This window comes from Callospermophilus lateralis, chromosome 4 (assembly GCF_048772815.1).
Source record: "Callospermophilus lateralis isolate mCalLat2 chromosome 4, mCalLat2.hap1, whole genome shotgun sequence".
Taxonomy (NCBI): domain Eukaryota; kingdom Metazoa; phylum Chordata; class Mammalia; order Rodentia; family Sciuridae; genus Callospermophilus; species Callospermophilus lateralis.
Window position 1 is genome coordinate 15,853,920 of NC_135308.1, and position 15,241 is coordinate 15,869,160.

The 15,241-nt window shown below is 39.4% G+C and overlaps 1 protein-coding gene across 4 annotated transcripts in view; it reads right to left on the bottom strand.

Moving 5' to 3' along the window:
- Ints10 (integrator complex subunit 10) overlaps positions 1-14,580 on the bottom strand; it is a 32,479-nt gene extending 17,899 nt beyond the window's left edge. For 2 of the 4 annotated variants that reach the window (XM_076853621.1, XM_076853622.1), the window contains exons 1-10: positions 14,406-14,580; positions 13,837-13,904; positions 12,811-12,914; positions 11,986-12,125; positions 9,824-9,905; positions 9,199-9,339; positions 7,339-7,510; positions 5,762-5,931; positions 4,363-4,496; positions 546-699 (exon numbers count right to left, since the gene is read on the bottom strand). In XM_076853621.1, the coding sequence (XP_076709736.1) occupies positions 546-699; positions 4,363-4,496; positions 5,762-5,931; positions 7,339-7,510; positions 9,199-9,339; positions 9,824-9,905; positions 11,986-12,125; positions 12,811-12,914; positions 13,837-13,904; positions 14,406-14,534 (1,294 nt within the window). In that variant the 5' untranslated portion in view covers positions 14,535-14,580. Of the gene's footprint in view, positions 1-545; positions 703-4,362; positions 4,497-5,761; positions 5,932-7,338; positions 7,511-9,198; positions 9,340-9,823; positions 9,906-11,985; positions 12,126-12,810; positions 12,915-13,836; positions 13,905-14,405 lie in introns of all 4 variants that reach the window. The other 2 variants (XM_076853620.1, XM_076853623.1) reach the window with 1 other exon arrangement.
- Between the last annotated feature and the right edge of the window lie 661 nt (positions 14,581-15,241).

A 15,241-nucleotide genomic window follows, 5' to 3' on the forward strand; every position in this document is an offset into this window, starting at 1 on the left:
GTCAGCAAAGAGCTAGTGACCTCTAAGTAATGTTCAAAGTCTTAAATGTTATGCAAATAAAAACCCCTCTATCTTATGTCCATACTTTTTTTAAAATGCTTTTTTTACAGCTTTTGGATGAGTGTTCCAGGCAACAGAGTCAGTGTAGATAAAAACAGAAATACCTTTTGTATTCTTAGACACATACAGCTGAAGAAGACTCAAAATAACAGGAAAGAACAACTCAAAGAAACCCAGCCAGGAACACAAACAAAAATAGGAATCCAGCAACACAATACTGAAGAAAAAGAAAGACTGAAACTCCCTCAAGCCCACCCCAATCTGATTATTAACAGACCCTTTGAGTGGGAGCTAAGAAGTCTACAGTTGTTTAAATGTTAACTAAAAAGATATTCTGCTCAAAAAAGAATTCTATAAAATGTGTGAGCTTCTGTGATCAGTTTAATTAGCCATAATACACTTGACATTTCAAGTAACATGATTTTCTAGCATGATTTTATATAAAAAAAACTTAAACACCACCAATATCACAAGCACATTCTCACCTTTGTCAAGGAACTCTAGGGAATAGAGAAGCTCCCAGCTCTCCCGGGCCAATTTAAAGCTTTCTAACACTTCAATGGAGTTTGGAAGTTCTGCTTTGTTAACTACAATGTGACGATTTCTTCCTTTTGTCGAACATTCTTCATCATCTGAACTCTGCTTTGAAAATGTGAACATAATAAATTCAAAGTTATGAGTAGACACATGCCACAACATTATATTTATTGTTGCTAATTCTGCCTCCATGGATTTTATATCAAAGAATAGGTTGTGGCTCAGAGGTAGAGTACTTGCCTACCATGTGTGAGGCACTGGATTTGATCCTCAGCACCACATAAAAATAAAATAAAAGTATTATGCCCACTTAAACTAAAACATAAATATTTAAAAAAAAGAATATTCGGGCTGGGGATGTGGCTCAAGCAGTAACACGCTCGCCTGGTATGCACGGGGCGCTGGGTTCGATCCTCAGCACCACTTAAAAAAAAATAAAGATGTGTGTTCACCGAAAAACTGAAAAATAAATATTAAAAAATTCTCTCTCTCTCTTTAAAAAAATCTTTTAAATTTAACAATTCAGCTTTAATTAAAAAATGTCATCTTTATATTCTTACATTCAGCTTTTACTTAAAATTAAATTTTTTTGATGATAAAGTCTTATTTTCCAATAATTTCAAAACATCAGTTTTATAAAAGTCAAAAAATTAGATTCTTCAATTTAGAGACATGGCTTAAATAGTACTTGCTTCATGATTCACTTTTCCTCCTAAATATGTGACATTATTTAATTTGCTTCCTAATAACAGTCATGTAGTACGAAAAAAATTCAAAGCCCAAGACCCCAAAGACATTCTGTCTGAGAAACGCGCCACATATGACTCCTCTCCAGGACCACCCTGGTTAGCTCCACTCTCCTGTAGAAGGTGTTCGGTCAGAAATTTGTATGTGCTTATCCAGTAACACCCTTGTGATTCACAAGTCAAAGTTCTACTTCTTTTGCTCTTCATCTCAAGGCTTATAAAGCCAAAGAAGAGAGTGGGCTGCAGAGAAGGCAATGGTCACCAGTACCCTGGGAACAGCCAGTTGTGCTGCCCAAGTACAGTGAGGGTGAAACAGTTCCACCGCATTTTATTTTGCTGAGAACTTCTTGAATCTTTTATCACCTAAGTGATTTTACAGCTTCCATACCAAATTAAATCATTCCTACAGACTTCACCACACTAAGATCATTGTGAATATATATAAATGCTTTAGCTAAAAGTGCTGCTCCTTACACCAATCTCCCCTGAGACAGGCAACATGCCCACAGTGTCTCCCCTGACCCACTTCCACAGCTTAGTATTCTCCTGCTTCTCCTTGTGCTTGGGGACTCTACCTACCCCTATGCTCTCCCTCAGGACTGACATGTGCCCTTCCACAAGTCAAACCTCTCTCTCAGATACACTGTTTCTTCAGGGTCCTATTTATTCCCAAGCAGTGACAACCTAATATCAACATCATGAATGCTGTGTATTTTTTAACTGCTGCAACTTATAAAAAACATTTCTGACTCCAAATGAGACCAGGAATTTGTGAAGGACTCCAAATGTTGGGGAAATTATATGGAATTCCAAATAGTTTGTAAAATCTTGAGAAATTACTTTTGAGATGATAAGCACCCTCTGAAGCTCTAAGGGGATGTGCTGAAGCAGCACTTCTCATAACTGCAGGGGACATACTCAAGCGTGTACCAGGTGGGGAGCACTGCCCAAATCTATGTGAATTTACTCTTTCACCACACATCTACTGATGCCCACCAGGGCGCTAGTGGACCAGACAAAGTCCCTGGCCCCATGGAACTTGTGCTGTAGTGAAGGGACACAGCTAGGAAATCAAAAAGCAAATAAATAAGAATAGATAGTAGTTAATAAAAAAGAAACTACTGGGCAGTTCCTTAAGAGAGTGCTCAGGGGAGGCTTTAGAGGGAGAAACATTTGGGCTGGGGCTTAGTGACAAGGCTCCAGCCTGGAACTGAGAGAAAATCACAGAGCACAGCCTGGACAAGGGATGAGGCTGGGAGGCAAGTCAGGTGTGAGGACACACAGTACCTACTGCAGGTGCACCTGCAGAAGGAAGAGGGCTCAGGATGGCTCTGCAAGCTCTGGCTTTAGTCTCAGTGCCACAGGAAGCTGTCAGAGGTTGTAAAGCAGGAGTGTGATATCTGATTCATGTTTCAAAAGATTCCTGGTTGCAGGGTAGAGAAGAGGCTGTGGGGAGCAAGGGTGCAAGATGGGAGACAGAATGACCACTTATTGTCTAGCACAGAAATTTTGTTGGTTTGAACCAGCGAGCGAATGGCAAAAAAGGAGAGAAAATGATGGTCTGGTGCTGTTAAATACTGAATTATATGGAGACAAGTCGTTACTTTTATTTAACACCAGTAATAAAACATGAGAGAAGGGATATGTGAAGTCTTCATGAAGCACCTAGATAAGGCATCAAGGAGCACTGATGAGATCTCCCCACCCAGGAATGTCAGGCAAGAAAAAAAGAGCAGACACAGGGCATCTGAGAGAACCTGGTAAGAAGAGTTACCAACTTGGGGCTCATGGTCAGACCTCAAATAATCTGCAGAACTGTTTGTGTATTTCTGAGAGGAAATATAACAAAGGTTATTAACCTATGAGAATTCAGAAGAGTTTTATGTCTTTCTGGCTCCAATCCACCCTCTTACTACAGAGCCTTTAGAGACTTTGAATTAATGGAACCTTAAGGCACATTTCTCATCATACCTAGGATCCTCAAAAGCGCTACTCAAGGACTAAGAAATGTGAGTCAAGAAACTGAAAATATGGGAAGAGGAAGGAAAAAAATAGGTGAGGCTCCTGGTTCTCTTTGGGCATTTTGACAACAGCAGAGATTAATAAACTGCCATCTGTGAGACCAACCCTGTTTTGTAAATAAAGTTTTATCGGAACATAACCATGGTGGTTGTTCATGCATTGTCTATCGATGTTTTTGCACTATAACAACAGAGCTGAAAATATTCATTACCTGACCACTGAGAGAAGTGTGCTGACTCCTGAACTAGGGCCTCTCCACTTTCCTGTACACACTGGCCCTCACTACTGACTTTATTTTAAGAAAGGAAATCGCTGTCCTGCAAAGGCTTGCCGCCTAGCTGGGTTAGAAGATGGAAAATTCACATTCTCTGGCTTCTTGTGTCTTTGTGCACATAGTCCCCTCTCAACAAAATCTACCTCCCAATTCCAGGTGACAAAATCCTACACCCTTACAGGCAGATTTCAATGCTGCTCCTCACCCATGAAAGCCCTCCTGCATTGCATGTGACTTGTTCAGGTTACTCCTACACCTTGGCCCTTGCCCTTCTGAGGCCAGTACCCACTATAGCACCCTGCTCCATGTGCAATGTCATCTTGGCTTTGTTTCGCAAATTAAAATCATGCCATCCAGTCAAAATATGGACAAATAACTTATAACAGGGTTTCTCAACCTTGTCACTATTAATCTTTTGGATTGTCCTCTGAGCTAGAGGATGTTTGGCACCATCCCTGGCCTCTACTTACTAGATGATAACTAATTAACAACCCTTCCCCAACCAGAACATAGCTGTGACAATTAAAAATGCCTCTAGATATTGCCAAATGTTTCTTGGAAATAAGATTGTCTCCAGTGAGACCCCCCATTTATACTATGATTATACTGTATAATTAAAAGAACAAATACGCTTTATCAATTGAGTTCTGAAACCATATTTTAAAAAATTCATGTCTAGCAAACCATTATCACATACTGTTAATTGTATCTGAAAGGATTTACCATGGGTTTTTCTCTTCCCTCAGCCAGTTTCCTCTTTTTATGTATGTGTTTATTGCGATCAATTTCTACATCACCATACACATTTGATACATCTTCAAGAAGAACCAGGGGAACTTGGCTTGGAGCATTGGGACCTATGGGTGGCGGAAAACACCAAAAGTAAAAAATGTAGCAAGAAAAACGATACTTAATATTAGCTGAAGTATGGCAATCATCACACAAAACAAAGCCCATTAGAATTTATCAGACATTATTACTCTATGTACATGCATGACTATATGATGGTGGGATTCTACATCATATAGTCATGCATGTACATACATCATACTCCATTTATGTATGCCATATCATGGGCATTCCACTGTCATGTAAAACTAATTAGAACATATTTTAAAAAGTATAATTTCTTAAAATGAATAAACAAACAAAAAACAAAATAAAACTTGTTCACTGTGATCCTGAATAGGTGAACAAACAAATATACATATGTAGGAAAAAACTAAATGTTAATAAATGTTCTCTCTCACTGATGAAACGAAGCGGTCACTCCTCTTTGTATTTATTTTGTTTCTTAACTTTTTTTTTTTTTTTTTACAATAAGCATGAGTCATAAAATTACTATAAAAAGATAAAAAAAACTACACATATGGTTATAAACTCCAAACAAAATAAGAACATGAAAAACTATAAGGCAATACACAAAATTAAAATTATTGTGGGTGATTTTACCTTCTTGTTTCTATTTTTCAAACTTTCTAGAACTAATTCACATTATTTAATATCTCACTTAAATCTTTGCCTATGGTAATGTCTATGGCTATTATAAATTTTTGTAAACTTGGTTTTGTAAATTTAATCCACACCATTCAGTCAAAATATGGACAAATATCTTACACCAGGGTTTCTCAACCTTGTCACTATTAACCTTTTTGGCTGTCCTGTGACCTGGAGGATGTTTGGTACCATCACTGGCCTCTACCTATTGGATGCTAATAGGTAATTTGATGCAACTCCTCCCTACCCAGCTGTGGCAATAAATAATGTCTCTAGACATTGCCAAATATCCTCTGGAGGGTAACATTACTCCCAGGGAGATCCACTCTGCTTAAATTCTTTGCTATATCTGCTTTTTTTTTCAAAATAGTGACATGTGATTGGTTATTTAGTTTCACAAGTACCACTATAACCCTTGACATAGGAATTTTAAATAAAACATTACATTAAAAACTACCAATTTAAGCAAACTAAGTCAAAATAAATCACCAGCCACAAAGAGCACAAGTACTACTCTGCAGTTTCTGGATCCAAAAACAAAGGTGAAAGTAAACAGCTGTGTCCTCCTCACCATCCCTATTAAACAAGTATTTTGGAAAACTCTAAAAAAAGATGGTAAACCAACCTTGGAAGAGAGATGGCTGTATGCTGTTGACATACTGGAATGCATTCTTAAAGAAGACTAACATAGTAGAATAAACCACTTGGTTTTTATATTTTGCATGTGCTTCATTATCAAAGTTGTTCATGTATCTGCAGAGATCCTTCATTCTATGCAATATGTCACTATAGCTTCTGAAAGACAGGATGATAAAATGTATCAGTTATCTGAACTCCTCAGCAAAAGGTCTAAAGAAAGGCTCTGATAGAATCTACATTTACCAAATGCAACTATTTAAGTTATTTTTTAATATACATATTTAAGGCTTATGCTATAGGTATATATCAATACATCTGTATAATCTGTCCTGATCAAAGCAGGATAATTTAGTTTCTAACTCCTTTATAACCAAGTGGGTTTGGAGCCTTTGTATTTCTCTCTTCTAGTTATTCATAAAATACACAAGAAGTTGTTGTGGGGTTAGGGATAACACTGCTCAGCAGTAAGATACTTGCCCGGCATCCGCCCCCCACCCCCCAAAAAAAAAGAAAAGAAAGAAACAAAACCTTGTTGTGAACTACTGTGCTTCCACTATTCAGCAGAATACTTATTATTTCTATCTAACTGTGTTTGGGAAGCTGTAATCTAACCTCTTACTATCCTTTTCTTCTACCCTTCCTACCTTCTAGTAATCACTGTTATACATTCTAATTGATTTTTCTCAACACCCACATGTGAGAGAATATGTGAAATTTGTCTTTTTGTATCTGACTTATTTCACTTAGTCCTCCAATTCTATCCCTTGCCACAAGTGATAAGATATCATTCTTCTTTAAAGCTGAATAATCTTCTATGACATATAAATACCACATTTTCTTTATACAAATTCATCTATTGGGCACCTAGGTAAATTCTACATCTTAGCTATTGTGAATAGTGAAGCAATGAACTTGGACATTGCAGTTGTCTCTGACATGCTCATTTCATTTTCTTAGGATAAAATATCCAGAAACAGAAGAGATGGATCAATGCAGCATTCCTACCTTCAGTCTTCCAGGAGAATCTCCACACTGTTCTCCATAGTGGCTACACTAAATACATTCCCACCAACAGTGTATAAGACTCCTTTTTCTCCAAATCTTAATGAGAATTTGTTATTTTTTATCTTTTTCATAAGAGCCATTCTAACTGGGGTGATAGCTCATTATGGTTTTGATTTGCATTTCCCTGCTGGCTAATGAAGTTCAGCATTTTTTCACAAAGTGAGGAAGTCATTTAATAGGAGTCATTTAATAAAGTGAAAAACCACTCTTTGCATAAATATTAAATATTACAAAATCTTCCCTCAAAGAAGTGTACCTATGCATTATATTAGTTTTAAAAAAGTATTTTTGTGGGCTGGGGCTGTAGCTCAGTGGTAGAGTACTTGCCTAGCATGCATGAAGCTCTGGGTTTGAGCCATGGTATGTGAGGCACTGGGTTCAATCCTCAGTATCACATTAATAAAGGAATTAAAAAAGAAAAGTAATTTTTTTTTAACAAGGATCCCAAGATTACACAATCAAACAATTTGATAGGCAATTTCAGAAATAAACTATTACCGTCTTCCTTTATCCATCTGCCATTCACATCTCATTCCAACGACATTCAAAATTTTAAACAGCCTCTCCCAAGGGTCCACAATCTGGGATGACTTTTCAGTGAGCCCTTCTATTACATACTTCTGAGAGCTACGTTTGCTAGGTGACATTAAATCAGACGTATCTTGGGCACCTGAGATGTGAGAAAAAAAGTAGCCTACAATTAACATCACTATTTACTATTTATGTAATAAACAGTAACTTCATAAAGAAAGGTCTAACTCCTCATTCAAAAGAACAGAGTGCGGAATATCACAGTCACCTAATGCATCCTAACACTTCGGTCAGTGATGGACTGCTCACCCAACAGCAATGCCACAGGATTAAATGGAGCTGAAAAACTCCTATTACCTAGTGAACATGAGCTGAAGAAGACATAAGAAAAAAGGAAATTGCAAGAGAAGAACCCCCAATAAAATTCACAATGAAAGGTTTAGCAGCTTTTGTAGACCTCAACAAGTTCCCTAACAGGCTTGAAAACATGGGTACCAATACCCAAAGGGTTTCATTAATGGAGAGAAAAGATCACGGTGTGATTTCTACTTAAAAGGAAATCTAATGGGGGAAAAAATAAACAAAGTATCATGGACATATTTCTGAAAAGAGTGACAACTCCTTGAGAGCTTCCAGCAGATCCCTCAGAAAGGACTCCAAAATAACACTGGCATCGCTACTGTAGGAGCTGGCAGCTCCATGTATGCTACTGGCCTAGAAGACCTTCCTGTGGCTCAAGATGTGGACGTACAAAACAGTGATATGGATGATCCTGACTCTGCGTAGCCATGGCTACTATGTGTGTGCAGCATAGTAAAAAAAAGTTGGGGAGGAGGTACCAGGTATTGGAATTCAGGGGCACTCAACCACTGAGCCACACCTCCAGCCCTAATTTTTATTTTATTTAGAGACAGGGTCTCACCAAGTTGCTTAGTGCCTCACCGTTGCTGAGGGTACCTTTTCCTCCTGCCTTATCCTCCTGAGTTGCTAGGATTACAGGTGTGCTACCACAATGTGTAGCAAAAAATTTTTTTAATTAACAGAAAAAAGCTTATAAAGATGAAAAACAGGGGTCTGGGATGTGGCTCAATAGTACAGACCTTCTGGGTTTAATCCCCAGTACTACACACACATAAAAAAAAAAAATGTTAGTAAACTAACGTTAATTTATTACTTCAGTAATACATTTTTTATAAATTTATAAATTTTCATAAGTTTAGTGTAGCCTAAGTGTTCAGTGTTATAAAGTCTACAGTAGTGTACAGTTCTGTCCCAGGACCTTCTCTACATTTAGATCTATTTAGACAAATAGTTCCCATTGTGCTCACTGGCCTGCAGTATTCAGTGCGGTAACACACCGCACAGGGTTAGCACCAGAAGCAACAGGCTCAACTCTACAGCCTAGGTGTGTCGCAGGCCGTGCCCCCTAGGTTCATGCACATACACTCTCTGATGTCTGCATCATGAAATCTCCTAACAACACGTTTCTCAGAAGGCATTCCCATCACTAAGCAATGCATGACTGTGTATGTGAATCTCAGCTGGCCTCAGTTCTAAGAAGGAAGTGAATTTTGAGCTGTGGTACCTATAAAAGTTAAGTGCATTAATGTTACAAGTCAGCAACTAGAATGTTTTGATCAAGGGATAGAAATGGTTCTTGAAACATCTCATCTCTTAATGTAATATTTTGTTTTCTTGATAACATCCTTTAGAAAAACTGTCAAACTATATGCATTCATAGGTCAGGAGTCGAATTGATAAGGGATTTCTGAAGTTGCAATGTTACTAAATCCTGTCTAAATAAAATTGCAGGATAGTCCCACTTACCTTGATGCTGATTTTCTATTTGAGTAGACCTAGTGACATAGTTGATATAAAATTCAGCTGCTTTGTTCAAGTATTTATATAATAAATTGGCAGGCAAGCGAACATCATGATTGTTAATTATTAGAGGAAGGACATCACAAACTGTGGAAGGGGAAAAATAAGAAAAAACTGATCAGGTTGTCTACCCCAGGGTTCTGGCAATAACAAAATCCACATTAGAGCTCATTTAATGTAGCATCTAAAACATACGGGAAAACCCCTTATGGCACACTTATTTAAAAATCGCCATGCAAAGGGATACTAGTGAAAGGAGGCAATGAAAAAATGCCCAAGCAGATCCAAAATTGTGGGAAAAGGTCCAGCATTCACACTGGGTGGTGGTGGACTCAGATAGCTATGATCTTGCTTCTCACTTACATGTAAGGCTGCACATATTCTTTCAGAAGTTCAAATATTACAAACTAAAAGTCTAAAAGTTGTTTAAAATGCTTTCTGGTTTGAAAAAAAAAAAAAACTTAAGACTTGAATTTAATAATACAAAGAGTTCCTCTGCATTCCACAAATGACCTATCCCACCATACTCTACTCACTCCAAGGAAGTAATACAAAATACAATATTTCTTACCAAATAATTTTCTAAAGCAGTTAACAGGAGATTCTTGTTCTTCGATAGTTTCAGCTTCTAAAAGTACCTCCCCAAGGCCAAACTGTTTCAAAATAAAATTAACCATTTAAATGTGCGCAGTGTAAGATGTCAGAATTACATGAACAAATAGTATGGGGGTTGGGGATATAGCGCAGTCAGTAGAGTGCTTTCCTCACATGCACAAGGCCCTGGGTTCAATCCCCAGCACCACAAAAAAAAAGAAAAAAGTATGTATTTTATTACACAGTTTATATAGTTAAACTTCTCTGATGCATTTGCAACACAACCCAGAAGGCCAAGTTAATCTGATTACTTCACCACTCTGGTCTCAGTTATTCCCCACTAAACTAGCAAAATTAAATGTTAATAGAATGTTTAAAGAAACTTTAGGGAAGCATTGGAACTGGAGTTTGAATAATACAGATAGATTTTCTTTTTTGCACTGGGAATTGAACACAAGAGTGCTCTACCACTGATTACATCTCTACTCTTTTTTATTTTTTATTTTCAAGATGGTCTCATTAAGTTACTAAGGGTCTTGTTAAGTTGCCAATGTTGGCCTCAAACTTGGGATCCATCTGCCTCCATGCCTGGCTAGATGTACAGATTGTCCAAGAAATGTGGAAACTAACTTTATTCTCTATATCCAAATACATAAGAAGGACAAAAAAATCATCATTCTCAAGAGTTTGGTGGAGCAGCCAGTCATTCAGAATGGGCAAGATTAGACAGAAATGTCTGAATTTTAAGGCCATCTTTCCATCACTACTGCCCAAGTATAGTACAGACCTTTATCAAAATCCACCAAGATCTATGCATTATCTTTCTTGCAACCACACTGGAATGCTCTATGGTAGAAGTGGAATAATGCAAAATATTGAACTACACAGAAGGTTAAAAGTTAGAGTCATGATCAGGGAGTAGAATGGTTTGAATAGTATCCCCCAAACTCATATCCACCCGCAGCCTCAGAATATGACCTTATATAGTCAGGCATCACCTACTGATGGGATATGGCCTGAGAGGTGCATCATTAGGCAAATTCATCACTGTGTGAACATCACGGATTGTACTTATACAACCTAAGATGGCTATATAGTCACTAGGTGGTATAATCTTATGGACCACTGTTATATATGCAGTCCATTACTGATCAAAATATCATTATGAGGTGCATGGTTATATGTTTTACCTTTAAAGAAAATAGTGTCTTTTGTAATTATAATGAATTAAGATGTGGTCATACTGTTCATATAGGCAAGAACTCCAGTGACTGGTGTTCTTATGAGAAAGACACAAAAGAGCAGGGAAAGCCCACATGACAATGGAGGCAGAAATGAGAGTGATGCAACTGCTAGCTGAGGCATGAGAAAGATCTCTGACACCATCAGATGTAAGGACTCTTCCCTGGAATCTTTAAGGCGAACATGGCCCATTAACATCTTGCTTTTGGACTTCCAGGTTCCAGAATTGTGGGAGAATTTCTGAGTTTTAAGATACCCCACTTCTACTTTATAATGGCAGCCCTAGAAACAAATACTAGGAAGTATGCAAAAGGTTAACCAGGGAGAGAAACCAAAAAGATGGCAAAGGAAAGAAAAAACAATAGAATTTGAATGACCAGAATGAAGGGTTTGAATCCTGATTACTTACAGGCTGTGGGAAGTTACTGAAACATTTAAGATTTGGTTTCTTCAGGAAATCCTAGCACTTAACCAATGCCTCCAATAGCACTCAATAATTATCACAGATGTGGCAAGAATAGGGCAGAAACACATGAAAAACACCTCTGTTAAGATCAGGAATTATGGCTGTCATTTAAATTCAAACACATTGTCAAATACAATGAAAAAAGATTATTTTTTACTGTAAATATTATAAGTGAATACTACTGTCAGAATGTGGTGTCTATTTCCTTATACTGATAAGACAACATCTAAAAATGTGTAATTAACGTTTGCCAACGGTGATGGCCTTTTAGCTTTACTTACAAAGAAACTCTTGATTTAAGTCAACCTTATCCAGAGCTCCTGGGATTCTCTGCATTAGTATAATACACAGTGTAGCTCCTAAATATACTGATTTATCTGTCAATAATCAGTTCTATTTTCTCTTAAGAAAAAGAAAAGAATCAATCTTACCCCATGTTGCACTACTGTTTCAGGGAAGCGCCTCAAAAGAAGGAGCAACATTTCTGATCGTTCCAATGTGTTGAAGCATTGTTCTGTAACCTTTAGTAACATTTCACACTGGACCCGACCAGGAAGGGTTTCAAATAAACCTGGGTACAACAAATTTACCTTTAAAATGTCTTCCAGAGAGAAAATACTGAAGCAAAATATGTTAAGTAAGGCAATTTCTTATACTGAACAATAGCCAATCACTGTGGTCAGGTTTCACTTACAACCTGGTAGGCTTTGGAACTCCACAGTATTTAGAACAAGAGGTTTACTGAAAAGTGATAAAACATTTGGAGGCTTTACTGAATCCAGAGCACAAGAATGGTATGTGTGGACAGTCACAACAGTGCTTGTTGCAGGTTGAGACAAAGAATATGCACTTGTTTCAGTTAAAATGATCTCAACACCTACTTTATATTTTATCTTGAATTTGAAATTTTTGGTTGGCTATATAGTAATACGGAATTTTTTTTTTTAAATTTCAAGTTATGAAAAGTTTCTCTCTTGTTTTGCATAGGTCTACAAATACTTTCTGGTTACTGTAAAATGTGTTAAAAATATAAATTTCCTTGTCTCACTTATAGCTCCACATACTTCAGGAAAACTTAAAGGGATCTAAAAATATTCAAGGGACTGAGTGACATTACAGACTTTAGTTGCCAAAAGTAAAACATATGTGTTTTATACCAATACCACAGATGTGACTTTCTAGTGAAATGCCTACATATGATTTGGTATTCCATAAATGATAACTTCTACAATATTAAAATATTACTCCATTCTTACTTCTTAAAAATTGGGTTTGTTTATCCTGTGAATCATTCCTTAATGCTGATGTAATAATGCTGATTTCTCTCCATACCACCGGCTGGTCTGGGAAACTCACAAACCTGTTTTTAAAATATGTACATTAAATTAAAATGTCAGATTTTATACAGTATCCAAAAAATAAGTAAGAATATTAACTTTACATTTTTCTTTATTTGAGAAGAATACTTAGATATGGCAAAACAAACCAAAATAAAGATATGAAAAAAAAAAGGAAGAAGACAGAAAACAAGAGAGAAAGAGAGAGAGATTAATAATATCCACTGTTGGCAAGGATGCGGGAAAACTGGCACTTTTATACATCTGTGGAAATAAAAACTGGGATAGTCCTTTGGGAGAGCAATTTGGTAATGGATTAAAATTTTAAATATGCATGCCTTCTAACTATGAAAATATGTCTTAGAATCCTCTTTCAATGAATACGAAATTACTGATATTCTGAACAAAATTTCAAATAACTTGAAACTATCTAAATGTCTAAGAAGAAAGGAGTGGTTATGAGATGCTCTACAGGCACAAAAAACAATAAAGAGAATCCTGACATACTGTCATAGAAAGGGCTCCATTCATAATACAAGAAGAAAGCGAGCTGCAGAATTTGAATAGTTTAACCTCACTTTTGTAACCTCTCCCTCCCCAAAACATTTATATGTATTATGTCTGGGTGTACAGCTACACACACAAAACTTAAATCTGGTTGAGTTAGGAGAGACTTCACTTTTTATTCTCTATCACTTAAGTTTTGTTTGAACTTTTGCAATGAACATGTTTATCATATATTATTTATAATTTATTCCCAAAATAAATTAGTGGCTAGAAGTTTTTTAACACGAATAAAATGACTTCTCTGCAGAAGGCATGTCAGCAATAGGGAAAGACTCCTAAGTAAGCTCTGGGTACCAGCGATGAAGACGAACTTTAAGATCTTCCCCAACTCCCACTTCACACACAGAAACAAAAGCTCAGTAGGTGATGCTCACTCACATTTCGTACAGCAGCCTCCCGGCGGTGGCAGTCCTCTCGGCATTCCGCTCGATCGTGTACATCTCATACTGCAACACACAGCAGGCCCCGTCACCACCCAGAGCCGGGGCAGGTTCTACATCACCTCCAGCCTCCCTGGCGGGCCTTCACGGAGTCCCCTCCGGGGCAAGGGAGGGCCCGAGAGCAAAGCATCACCTGGTGACACGGGACCACACTTGTGGCAGCCCTGCCCAAGGCTGAGCAGCGTGACCCTGCGCTCACTTCCACCCGTCCAGCTCCCAGGACTCACAGGGATAACGTTTGGAAAGTAAGGGACACTGAGCAAATGGCTGCCACTGGGATGAATGAATGGGAGAGTGGCCTTCCAGGGGCGAAACCGTGCTGTGCAGCCTCAGAGCAACACCACGCCGCCCCGCGACCAACCAGCGCGACCTCCAGTGGGCTCCGCCGCGGAGGGGTGTGGACCGAGCGGCGCGCTGAGCGGGAGGTGGGGAGGAGTGCGACGGGCGGGGCGGCGGGGCGCGGAGCTCACACCTCCACGAGGGCGGCCGCGCGGGCCCAGACCTCACCTGGATGTTAAAGTCGGCGGGGTAGAGGCTGCGGGCAGTGATCAGCCACGCCTTGGCGGCCCACAGGTCCTGCGGCACCAGCTCCCGAGCTCGCTGCACCAGGAACTCGCTGTCACTCTGGGCCGACATGACCCAGGAGCGAGCGAGCCGTCAGCCTAACACCGCCGGACCTTCCGGCCCGGAGACTTGGCTACAGCTGCCGCTGCCGCGGGGAGCCACTGCGCATGTCCGGAGACGCATGGAGGCGCGCGGAGTGGAGCGGGAGAGTGTTCCGGGCTTTTCGAGCAGCCGCCTGAGGTCGGCTCTCCGCGACGGCCAGGTTTACTCTCCCGTGAAACTGGAGTCTGGTCACCGACTCTGCAGGGTTACCTCCAAAATATGGAGAAGTGGATTTCATTCTTGAGGATTCCAGCTTGACCCTGGTTCAGTCAGGGAGCATGCGCGGGAGCCGGGCCCGTAACTTGGAGCTACTTGGCTCTGGGCTTCCTCCGCGTTTCTTCCGCGGTCATCGCCTGGAGTTGGGGGGACCAGCAGACAAGGGATGGGAGGTGACTAGGTGTCCTCTGAGGCCTAAAATCCGGGGATTAGACTGGGAAAAAGTTTGAGAGGACACGCGGGGGATGTTCGGAGAGGCGGGAAGGAGCGGGACTGCTCGGGAGTTTCTGAGCCCAAGCCGGTGCTGCAGCCTCCCCGACCCCGGAGCTGTGAATTATTTCCCCGGCTTAGCCGTGCAAAAGCCTGGGGCTCTATGAAAGATGATGTCATGAGCTTTGTAATGTTTTGAACAACCAATTAAAAAAAAAAAAGCCTGGGGCTCGACTGGGTGGGGGGGAGGA